This window comes from Callithrix jacchus, chromosome 2, assembly GCF_049354715.1.
Source record: "Callithrix jacchus isolate 240 chromosome 2, calJac240_pri, whole genome shotgun sequence".
Classification (NCBI taxonomy): domain Eukaryota; kingdom Metazoa; phylum Chordata; class Mammalia; order Primates; family Cebidae; genus Callithrix; species Callithrix jacchus.
In genome coordinates, this window is record NC_133503.1 from 86,915,445 (window position 1) to 86,927,619 (window position 12,175).

Consider the following 12,175-nt stretch of genomic DNA (forward strand, 5'->3'; position numbering starts at 1 on the left):
CAACTCAGAAACCTCAACTGCACCTGTGCATCTCCACAAACAGGCAGTTCATTCTCAGGCTTCCTACTTCTAGTTTTTTGCTTCCTTCCTACCTGTGGCATCTCCATTTCCCTAATATTTCCTTTCTTTCTAAACCACTTTTCTCACAAAAATTTGAAACGGTCCTAGTGCAGTATAATTGGTGGAGAATAGTTTAAAATGTTATTCCTGTTAGGGGAAAACATAGACTTCAACAGGAATCAAAGCTTTTGGCTAAAGAAAGGGTACTCCCAGAGGCCTGGGTGTGGTGGCTCACACTGTAATCCCAGTATTTTGGGATACCAAGGCAGGTGGATCACTATGTCAGGAGTTCACGACCAGCCAGACCGAGATGGTGAAACCCCGTTTCTACTAAAAATATAAAAATTAGCCAGGTGCAGTGGCAGGTGCCTCTGATCCCAGCTACTTGGGAGGCTGAAGCAGGAGAATTGCTTGAACTTGGGCAGCAGAGGTTGCGGTGAGCTGAGATTGAGCCACTGTACACTGCAGCCTGGGTGACAGAGTGAGACTGTCTCAAAAAAAAAAAAAAAAAAAGATAAAAAGAAAGGGCACTCCTAAGGCAGATTTGTGGGTATTGGTGAGTCAGTGGAAGGTGCAGGGAGACGACTTCCAGGCCTCTGACAACACTGCCATTATCCATTCTTGGAGCCCATCACTAGAGCTGCAGGGATGAAGTGAAGTGAGACCCATGCTGTATGTCTTACAGAGGGGCTTTCAAAGGACTTAAACAGGGCTCGTTTTACTCTCCAGCTCCTCTGAGGACTATCAGAAAGCAGGCAAAATGGACAGCCCTACTTGGGAAAGCAGAAAAGATATGTGGGAAACCCTGGGGACTATTCTGTGGAGCTGACAGGTCTCTGAGCAGACCACTTGGGGAGGAACCTCAGGTTCGGTTCTGGGTGCTCCACTTTAAGAGGGATGCTGGTAACTGCACTGTATCCACAGGAGAGTGAAAAGGATGAGCAGCCCACACTCAGAACTGCAGAAGGAAATGTTCACCTGGAGAAGACAAGGCCAAGAGTGACTGCTGTCTCCACACACGCAGTGGTACTCTTGTCCAGAAGGGACTGTCCTTTTCTGTGGTTCCAAGGGAAGAGTCAGGATCTATGAGTGGAAACTCAAGGGACACTGACTTTGGCCAAGCAAAAGCTTTATGGATGGGCGGCCTCCTGAGATTGTGTGCTACATTGATGAAGTGCAGGCTGGATGACCCTGCCACTGGGATAAGGAGGATTACCTTCAAAGAGCTGATTGACTTTGGACTACCTGATTTTTTTTTTCTTTTTTGCGTTTTAGAAAACTTTTAATTTGTAAATAACTCTTATATTTTTCACTTGTAGATAAATGTATATAACAGTTGTAAAATGAAAAGAGTACAAAGAATAGCTGTAGACCTTTAATCCACATTCATCAGTTGTCAGCATTTTACCCATTTGTTTTATTATTTGCACTTTCTCACTTGCCCTTTCTCGCAGACTAGATAATTTTGAAAGTCCCTTCTCTTAGTGGGAGTTACGATTCTACATGCTGAGGCTTCCTTCCAGGTCATAGGATTTTAGAAAAATTGGAATCCTGCTGGCATTGCTCTTCACTGCACTTAGCATAAAATCTGAACTCCCCAAGGAGTCTGACCCTGATCATCTCTCTGCCTTCATCCCTTACTGCTCCTCATTTGGATCACCATGCTGCAGTTACATTGGTTTTCTTTTTCTTCCTCATACTTGCTAAGCTCATTCCTGGCTCAGGCACTTTGCAGTTATTAGTTCCTCCGCCTTCAACACACTTTGCTGGTTTTCCCACGGCTGGGGCCTTCTAACATTCCCTGATGCCCTAAGACCTCCCTCCCACCCCAACTCCTACAAATTACGACAGTCCCTCACGGTGCCTCTTCTCACTATCTATGGTGATCTTGTTTATCTGTTTGCTTGCCTTTTGGCTGTCACTCCCAGTAGAATGTAAGCTTCATAAGCACAGAGGTCTTATCTGTCTTATTCTTTACCATGTCCTCAGTACCTGGGTCAGAGACACTCAACACATATTTGTTCAATAAATAAATACGAGAGCAAATGAGAACATCTGGTCAAAGACATAATACATATAAGGATAGATGTTAACATTTGACAAACTATACAAAACAGCAAGTGTGTAACTATTCTATAAAGGTAAAGAGAAACGTCTTTGTCTTGTGGGGTATCATATTAGTCCATTCTTGCACTGCTAAAAAGAAATATCCAAGATTGGATAATTTATTAAAAAAAGATGTTTAATTGGCTCAGGATTGTGCAGGCTATACAGGAAGTACAGCAGCTTCGGCTTCTGCAGCAGCCTCAAGAAGCTTCCAATTATGGCAGAAGGCAGAGGGGGAATGAGGCATCTCACATGGCAGGAGCAGGAGCAAGACGAAGAGTGGGGGAGGTACTACACATTTTTAAACAACCAGATCTCATGAGAACTCACTCACTACCACAAGGATAGTACCAAGGAGATGGTATTCGTGAGAAATCCCCCATCATAATCCAGTCACCTCCCACCAGGCCATGCCTCCAACGGTAGGGATTACCATTCAACATGAGATTTGGGTGGGAAGACAGATCCAAACCATATCAGGTATATTGTAACTGACAGAGTTTTAGGAAGTTTCCCCGGAGAGTGCCCCATCCCAAAGAAGATGTGGACTTTTCTCAGAAGCCAAAGTGCATTCTGCTGCATCTGTTTGAAAAGATGGAAATTTGCTAGCTTTCCTGGTGCAAACTCCTTATGTGGTTGATACAAGAAAGACAGGGTGGAGGGTTATTTCTACATCTGTATGCCTGTGAAACTGATTGAGAATGCCTCAGTTATTTAGGAAACTAGCTTAGAAAACTTAACCTCATTGAGATTTCTTTCAGAGGAGCCCATGGATAATTCTATAGTGATGCTGTGGGCAGACATGTTTTTCTGTGGGTTCCTTTCTCTAGGGTCACTCTCGATCTATCAGAATGCAGTTTCCTAGCCTCCAAATGGTCTATCAAATTGGAAATGTACATGCAATTCCATTAAGAAGCCTGAGTCTTTCCCTCATAATCTATTTCCTGTCAGGTCTAATTATTGCTGATTACATTGAGCACTGTCTTTGTTCTGGGTAAAGTTCAAAAGCTTCTAAGTTTGACACTGGCCTCCTCCTCAACCACAGGAGAAAAGTCTACCATCATTTATTGTAGAGATGACTAGAAATGATAAAACCTGAAGAAAATGGAATGAACAATTTCTTTGGTTGGAATGGAAATGAATTGGAAAAATGGTTGCTAAAAGTTTCTGTTTATTCACTTGGTAAGAGTCACCATTTAACAGAGAAAAAATAATTTACCACTTAATCAAGGAAAATGCTGACTTGTAAAGATTTAAAAGAATAATATCTTAAAAATAAATTATTGACATTAAGTCAAACTATCTGGAAGGGTGTATATGTAAGGGATAAGATAAGAGAATCTGGAAGTAGATTTCCTGGGGTTTGAATCCCAGCTCTATAACTTAATTGCTGTGTGACTCTGGGTAAGATATTTAACTTCTTATCTCCGTTCCTCAGTTTGCCCATCTATAATATAAACATCCTAATAGTACTTAGCTCACAACCATTTTAGGATTAATGGAATTAATGTAAGTAGAGCATTTACAATAGCACCCAGCACATTAAGCACTAATGAAGCATTTGCTATTATTTCTTCTCTCTTATTCCCTAAGTCCAAATAAAGAAAAAAGAAAATCTTCTATCTGCAAAGTACCCTTTTGATACATCACTTAATTTTGGTCCTAAGAACAGCTGGGCAACATTGGTACAGGTTTCTTCTCTATTTTACACATAACTAGTCACAGATTCAAGGTCATTTAGCTGATAAGTGCCTGAACTCTAACTCGAACCCAGGCCTGGTGACTCTGATGCTGGCAGCCTCTCCACTGCAGTCTGCTATTGATCACAGTCATTGGTTCAACTTTGAAACGGGCACTGCCTTTAAAGCAGACACATCCTTATAAGATTTATAGCCAAGAGCCTCTATTAAATCTTACACAAACTTGAATGTTTTTGAAATAAAAAATAAGTGAAGGTAAGTAAAAGCTTTTATTTGAACTGAAAACTATCTTCTCTGATGTATCTGACCAAACATGGAAGCATTACTTTCATTTACACACGCACACACAAACACTGAGATAAACAAACCTAGAAAGACTAATTATTTTTCCCGCCTCTCCTAAGCAAAATGTCAAAAGAAAACAAACAGTCCAGGGGAAAAGTAAATTAGGTTTGTAAAAATCCTTTTCATTAGAAAGGCCTAGAATTCTAGTAGCTGTATAGGTAAGGCACATCTGTTTATTTTTAAACACAATACACATAATGTGAGGATTATCTGGTTCTCAGGATTCTAGTTTCTATCAGGGGAGGTCCAGCTTTGGCAAGGTTAGTGATGATGCCATAGAGTAATTACTTAGAAAAAATAATAAACAGTTTCATACCATGGTATAATTCCCATTGTATGGAATTATCCCATTGTAAGGATATAATCAATATCCTTTTTTATTTTCATTTTTGCACATGATCGAAGGAAAAGCAGAGAAGCTTAATTTGACTTACAGAGGGAAAACAACTCTGAATGTACTTTTTTTTTGTTGGGGGTGGGGTTGTAAGGAGAAAAGGTTGACCGGCTGGTTTTCATCTATATGCCATAATTCTCTGTTTAGTTTACACTATTAAACTCCAAAGCCTTTGCTTTAATCTTAACTGTTACAGTATGCCTTATTGCAGATTCTATCATGTCGCATCTCTGATAGGGTTTCCGACTTTGGCAAAGTACCATCCCTCAAGCTGGTCCTTGCCATATGGGTAGTAAATGCTTCCAACATTTTTTCATTGGCGCCTATATCATTATGTTTTGTCACCAATGGTTTCTCGGGTTTTCAGTAAATTGTTGCATATACTGTGGTTTGGAGATGCCGAGATGATCTCTGAACATTTATTTATCTGTATTCAGCTGAGTCCTCATTAGGGCCTCCCTGTCCCGCTATCCTTTTTCAGATGACCTAACATCTGTTTGTTGAAGGAAGGGCATGAGGTGGGGGGTGGTGTGAGTGGAGAAGCCATAAGGGAAAAGAAAAGAAAAAGCAGGAGGAGACCAATGTGAGGGAAAATAGCTTTCCAGGAGCCCTTAACACTAAGTCAGGAAAGGAGGAGAGGGGAGGAGCAAAACCTACCTGATTTGTCTTCGTTTTGCGTATCACATCTTCGGCACAGCTCTGGGATCGTCTTGAGTGATGTGACTGAATACTGAATGGGAAGCCAGAAAAGAGAGGGCATAAAATCACAATTTAAAATACAAGCATTCACTCAAATTGGCCGGAAAAGCAAAGCACAAGAAGTGATACTTGGGTACAATATGTATATTCAGAAAATTTATCTCATTTTACCCTAAATGAGCTGTGTGGTGATCTGGCAGCATCCTAAGATCTACCTGCAAGCATCTAACCATATGTGGTTTAAAAAGAGGGCTGGGAAGACCTTCTTTAACAAAAATCTGTGGGCATAGCCTGCAGACACTCTCTTCCTTTTATCACTTCTGCTACTTGTGGAAGATGGAAGAACTGTGTGACCCTGAGAGTTTCAAGAAGATGGCCTTGATAATTGCATTCTGAATCCTAAGGGTGAGCTTGTGTGTGAAAAGCCAAGTACAGGAGCACCTGGCTTCCTGCAGCATGGGGGGCAGTCAGGAGACATGTCTAGGCCGATGCTGACCGGACTATGCAAAAGTCCCTAATGCTGCCACTTGCCACAGATTTTAGTGCATAGCATCCATTATCTCCATGAAAAATACCAGGGTAATGTCATAGTTAGTTAAGAGGGGTGTGGTTCTGTGTTTGAAAGCTTATCTCTTTCACATGTAGATTAGTTTGAGTGGAAAAAAACCACCCTCTGGGCTCAGTTTCAGCACCCACTTAAACACTGGTTTTTGGGATAACAAATTATGACACAAGGGGGCATATGATTGGAAGAGCTAAAACAAATGTAAAATGAATAGCTATGATTTATGGGGATAACATGTGATGTCAATCAATTTTTCTTTAGCGGAGGCTGTTTTAAAACAAAATATATAAAATGAACTTGTTCTCTAATAAAAGACCAAGTCAGGAATTATCTTCAATCATACTCATACTTTAATTCATAAAATGCAGCTTCCTAAAACTACTTTGCTTTTTACCTCTAGGGACAATGTTCTTAATGTAAATGAGTTTGTATTATAAATTATTTCACCACTGCAAAATTTGGGGGGATTGAGAGAAAGCATTTAATCTAAAAGAAAAACGATCACAGGAAACTCATTAGGATTACTCTAGCATTACACGTGAGGAATGTGTAATTAGGACACATTTATCAATAAGAAGGTACTTGAGTTAGCTTGATGTCGATAGATGAAGCAGAGAGTCTGCATTGAGATGTCCTTGTGTTTTCCCCAGGCTACCAGGACAGCAAGACATAGGGTGGAACTATTGTAGATATTGTCAGTTTGCCAACTGCATGTCACAAGCAAATTAAATTTCCAGTATTTGCAAGTGAAAAATGAAATCTCAAATGACTAATTAGAGAAATTACCCTTACCTGTCTGATGCAATAACATCCTGTTTATATTGGGCATGCCTCAGAGACTACAGGTGCTTTAGCAAACCCACCCACGTGCTCAGAGGGAGGGATGACTGCCTCTTAAACCCAAAATTAACCTATAATTTTTTTCATGTTATATTCTTTGGGGGTCTGGGGTAACACGGGTGCAGAAGGCATTTTTCTTGGTACTAATAAGGTACCTTATGTTTCTGGCCAAGTACAAGCTCTCTAAGGAATCTGGTAGCTTCTTGAGACCAGCTGGTACAGGTTAAATAATTACACAGCCTATAATTCAATTAAAATTGGGCCTTTTGTTTTGGTTGCCATGTGCCCCATGAAACAGCCTTTGGCAAAGTCTCACTCTTTTTTTTTCTTTTCTTTTCATCCAAGGCAAGATTTTAGAAAGAGAGAATCTAAGATGAATTGTGTTTAAATATAGTTAATGAAAAATTCAGTAAGATTTGTTCTCTGGACTTAATGATAGATATCTGATTAAAATGGGTGAGCTGCTATCTGTATTTCGAGGCACATGCTTCCCAACTGCCATCTTCCACCCCAAAGTCAGACATATCAGAATCTCTGAAGTATTCACTGTAGCTTCAACTCTTCTTATTTGCCCTCAAAGGCCCATAGTGCACAGTAAGTTTTAACTTAATGAGGTTTAAATTTGAGCAGCACCTGGCTGGTATGGGGACCGAGTCACAGGCAGACACTAGCCTAGCTAAGCCACTGCCACGGCCTCAAACTAAATCACTTGTGGCACTTTGCCCCTCCACCCAGAGTCACATAGGAAGTCACTTTGGTGAAGGCATATATTTTAATTCTCTGGTAACAATGACTAGAGAAAATATCACTTGCTACTCCTGGGACTAGAAATAACGAGTACAGCAATCTAAACAGGACGATAGGCTATCCAGAAAATCAAAGTTTTGATAAATTTTAAGGGTATATGGAATGTCAAATTTGGAAGTGACTCCAATCTACATTGTGAACAAATCCATCATTTTTTATAAAGACACAAGACAAAATCAATTTGTGGATGTTTCAGTAAGTATAAACACTATTCTTTGGATGAAAGAGAAGGCTTAAGGGAGTGCTGTGAAGATTGTTAAGCTGTGATGTGAAGAAATGCACAGGAAACACATAACTCACAAAACCAACATCCAAAAATATTTCCACATTTGCAAATTTGGGAATGAGCAAATGATCCAAGAAGTCTCCCTTGCAAGTATGCATTGTGCTACCATCTGGGAGCCGGAATGGAAGGCTTCCCAGTCCTTCATCCCAGTTCACAGGACAGATGGCCTTTTATAAGGAACTGTCAGATTGCCAACATACCTCATTCTCAGGACAATGGCAATCTCCCAGGGCAGCAACTACTGTCAGTTTGGCCCTACAGGAACCAAAGCCCAGTGCATCTCCCCTGCCTGTGTCCTCCAGTCCAAGCTTTTGCAGCCTGTTCCCTTGACTCCTATTGTCCTTGGGGGAGAAGAGTGAAGAGGGGACTTGCAGTTAGTTGAGAAATATTACATCTTCTATCTCTATAATTTATTCCTGTTCTAGAATTCTTCCAGAGGTTATTCCTTGTGAAAACAGGCTTTTTGATCTAAATTTGTTTTCCAGACTTCTTTTCCACTTCTCTACCATGACTCAGGAAGAGCTCTGTCAAAGGTTGACCAGCTGCCTCTGCCTCTTCAACATCCCTGTGCTTCCAAAGTTTTGTTTGCCTTCTGTTTCTTTACTCAGGGGTCCCCCTTTCCTACAGTGCCCTCCTCCAGCCATGCAAATTCCACCATCTCACAAGGCAAGGCCAGCTGTGCTCTGCTTCTCCATGAAGCCCTGGCTGATTGCTTTAGCCCTTATTGACTTTTCTCTCTTCTCCTCTTGGTAAGTTTCTGCCTTGTCTTGTGCTATGTCGTTTCTTATCTGTAGGTGTTGACTTCCATAAGCACTTGGGGGAAAATGATATTTTGATTTGTGTATGTGCATGGCACACAGGGACTGATTAACTGTTTAACTGAAATACCAAGATGTGTACATATTGACTAATCCCTGGGCATAACATTATAGACACTTAAAGGAGCTCTTTCATGTTTAGGTAGTAAGTGGGACTTTCCTCCAGGCCTTTATACTAATGCTAGAATTAATCAGCTTTCTGAAATAAAAATTTGACTAACGCTCTGCACAGCCTATAGGACAAAAACCATACACCTTAGCATGGCATCTAAAGCCTTCCATGAGCTCAGCCTCATCTCACGTTGTCTACATCTTTTGATTGTGGCAATACCAAATTCTTGGTGGTTGCACTATCTATTGTTTTGCCTGTCTATACCTTTACATATGCTATTCCATCTACCTGAAATGCCATTCTGCCTATTTTCCTAAGCAAACGCCTTTTAATTCTTCAGGCTTTGCCTGGGTATCACTTCTACAAAACCTTTTCTGATCCCTGACCCATAAGGAAGTAATGCCAGCTTCCAAAGTGTGGTCTCTGAACCAGTGGTATCAACACAACCTAGGATTTGTTAGAAATTCACATTCTTGGGCTCCATCCCAAACTTACTCAATCAGGAACTCTAACAGTGGGGCCCAGTGATCTCTTTTTTCACGTCGTATAGGTGATTCTGATGCATAATGAAGTTTGAGAACCATTGTTCTATATTATTTCCTTATATTAGGCATATGTCCATTACATACTTATCACATGATGGTTCTCCTATATGTTTACATAACTGCTTTCTCTGCTTCCCAAAGGTGTGGACAATATTTTATTTACCCAAGATACTAGGCAATTATTAAACTGAATTAAATAAATTCCTCTAGATATGAGAACTAATGGGGCAGGGATTTAGTTCAGTCCATAATTTTGGTGGCAGTAGTAATAATAATGTCAGTAGCTAATATTTACATAGCACTAATCTTAGAAAAACCCATAATTACAAGTCTAGCAATAAATCATTTTATATTTTAAAAAATTCTTAATATATTAATAGCATGAATACTAGCTGATGGCTTAACCTTTTGTATAAAGGATGATGAATTTGGAGCCATAAGATCTGGATTGAAGTCCTAGTTCTAACATTTATTAACTCTATGGTTCTGGACAAATAATTTATTTAATATCTCTGGGGCTCAGTTTCCTTATATGTAAAACACAGATAATTATATGAGATAATGTAAATGCAATCATTTTACAAACTGTAGAGCTGTAGTAAATGTCTGCCTCTTCTCTTTATCCTGTTTTCTATGTTTGCTTTCAGAGCTTCCCTCCTCATCTTCATTTCTGCCATGATTTTAAGCTCAGTAAATGAAGATATGAGAACGAATGAGGCAGGAAGAGAGGGGTAGAGGTGGGACTAGAAAGGAAAGGAAATAAAGCTCAGCCTATTTCGGTACGTTATTTGGCTTCTCTTTGTTCTTTCCTCATACAAGAGAGTCTGTAGCCCAGGGCTGACACTGAAAAGTCAGCTTCAGCCACTTCACAGAGGTGATATGGTGCAAGATCATCCTATACATCCCAGCCTACGCCAGTCAGTTTTGTCACCATGCCATGCAAAACAGTTGGAACATGCATGAGATTCATGACAATGAGTGATTTCTACATTGGGCTGCGGGAATCTCTGACCACCCTAGATATTGTTCAGGGCTGAAAAGCCTTGGCCCTTATTCCTGAAAACTGGAGCCAACTGAGCGAACGAGCAGACATTACTCAAATGGTAATGAGCCACAGAAAATGAAAGAACTAACAGCCCAAGCACCTTTGCAAGCTGGAGACTGTTAAACTACTAAAGCCCCATAAAAGTTTCCAAAAGAAACAATTAAGCCAGCCATCCAAACAACCATGGTGAAATTCATGATTTTTCACACGGTTTTCCAAAATTCAGGCAGGTATCTTAACAGCCACACAATAAAAACAATGGCAATAATGTATACAAGCAAAGCTGAGAGTGACAGCAGAGACATATAGCTCAAGAGAGATTTTCAGAACATAATATTTTTCTAAAATGTTGGCCTTCTCTCCAAAGGCCTGTGCTTCCAGTTCAGGAAGACTTCATGCCCTCCATTACAAACTGCGTTCCACTGCCCTTTCTCTTGCGACGTGGCACTAACAGTCTGCTCCTCCACTGCCAGCCCTTTGCTGGGGCTCAGGTTTCCTCTTTACCACCTCCTCAGGACTCCTGCCTGCCACCATTCTTTCCTCCCTCCTTTTCCTCAGCTCACTCCCAGCGTTGGCTTTCTCCTCTGTTCCTATAAAGATAAGCAAGCGCCCCTACCACCTCAAGATACTCTGCCTCCTTGACTGAGCATGGGCCTTTCTGCTCTTGCATTCATCAGCCATCTCTTTTGAAAGAATTGTCTCTGTTCTTGTTTCTGCTATCTCAACTCTGCACTTACTCCCCCAGCCCTCACCATAGGGCTCTGCCTATCACCCAATAGACACTGGGCTTATTAGGGTCACCAAAAGGTCTTCCAGAGGGTACTTTTCAACTCTCATCTTTATAATGACCTATTTGCCACCATCAACTATTGTTTTAAACTCCTTAAATTCCACCCCCTTGCCTTTTTAGCTCCCTTAGTTTTCATCTTTTTTAATCTCTGAAAATTTATTTCTAGTTCTTTTGTAGAAATCTCTTTTTCTAGACCCTATCACATAGGATATACTTCTGCACAGTTCAATTTTTGGAATATTCTTCTCTTTCCACATTCCATGTTTTCACAGATGACCTTAACTATACCCCCAGTTAAAAGCACTACCTCTACATGGTACAGATACTGGTGACCCACACTTTCATGCCTCTATCCCACTCTATTTTAAATTCATTTCTTCCCACCATTTGAGTCATATTAATACAAATTATTGTAACTAATCCTGTTTTCCAATGAATTTGAATTTTGCTTTGGTACCTTATTTTCATCATATCTTCCTTCCAAGAGGTTTTTATTAAAAATCTTTTATGTTAAGACATTGTGGTTAGTATTTGAAAAAACTCAGTAACTCTGATCATTTTAAGAGTACATCAGGAACTAGTCTATTGCAATGCTAATTTAATTAATATAATGTGTAGTCAGGCAAGAGATGAAGATCCACTTGATAAATGTAGTGAGATCACAGTATTGAATGACCTCCTTCTATTGTATAAGAAGAAGTGGACATGGATGGAGAAGAGACCTACCTGAACTGTGCAAACCAGAGGTGACCATGGGGCCCAGCAGAAGTAATTCTCAATGCAGTGATTACAAACATGGATTCTAGAATCAGACTACCTGCATTATATCCTCACTTCACCATTTTCTAGCCAATTAATCTTAGTTAACCTCTGTATATCAGTTTCTTCATTGGTAAAAACAGGGGTCTGACTGTACCTTCATCATGGTATGTCCGGGAGGGTTATAAACTAATAATATAAAACCTGAGAAGAGTGTCTGATGCACAGTAAGTGTTCCATAAATGTTAGCAATTATATTATTATTTATATTTAAAAGTACCAAAATGAGCATTTTAAAATGAAG

At 40.2% G+C, this 12,175-nt stretch overlaps 1 protein-coding gene across 17 annotated transcripts in view; it reads right to left on the reverse strand.

Annotated features, from left to right (window-relative positions):
* SNCAIP (synuclein alpha interacting protein) overlaps nt 1-12,175 on the reverse strand; it is a 148,197-nt gene that overhangs the window by 55,815 nt on the left and 80,207 nt on the right. For 15 of the 17 annotated variants that reach the window (XM_035291020.3, XM_008991619.6, XM_035291021.3 and 12 more), the window contains one exon: nt 5,263-5,335. In XM_035291020.3, coding sequence (XP_035146911.1) covers nt 5,263-5,335 — 73 coding nt within the window. Of the gene's footprint in view, nt 1-5,262; nt 5,336-8,002; nt 8,144-12,175 lie in introns of those variants that run through there. The other 2 variants (XM_078365825.1, XM_078365826.1) reach the window with 2 other exon arrangements.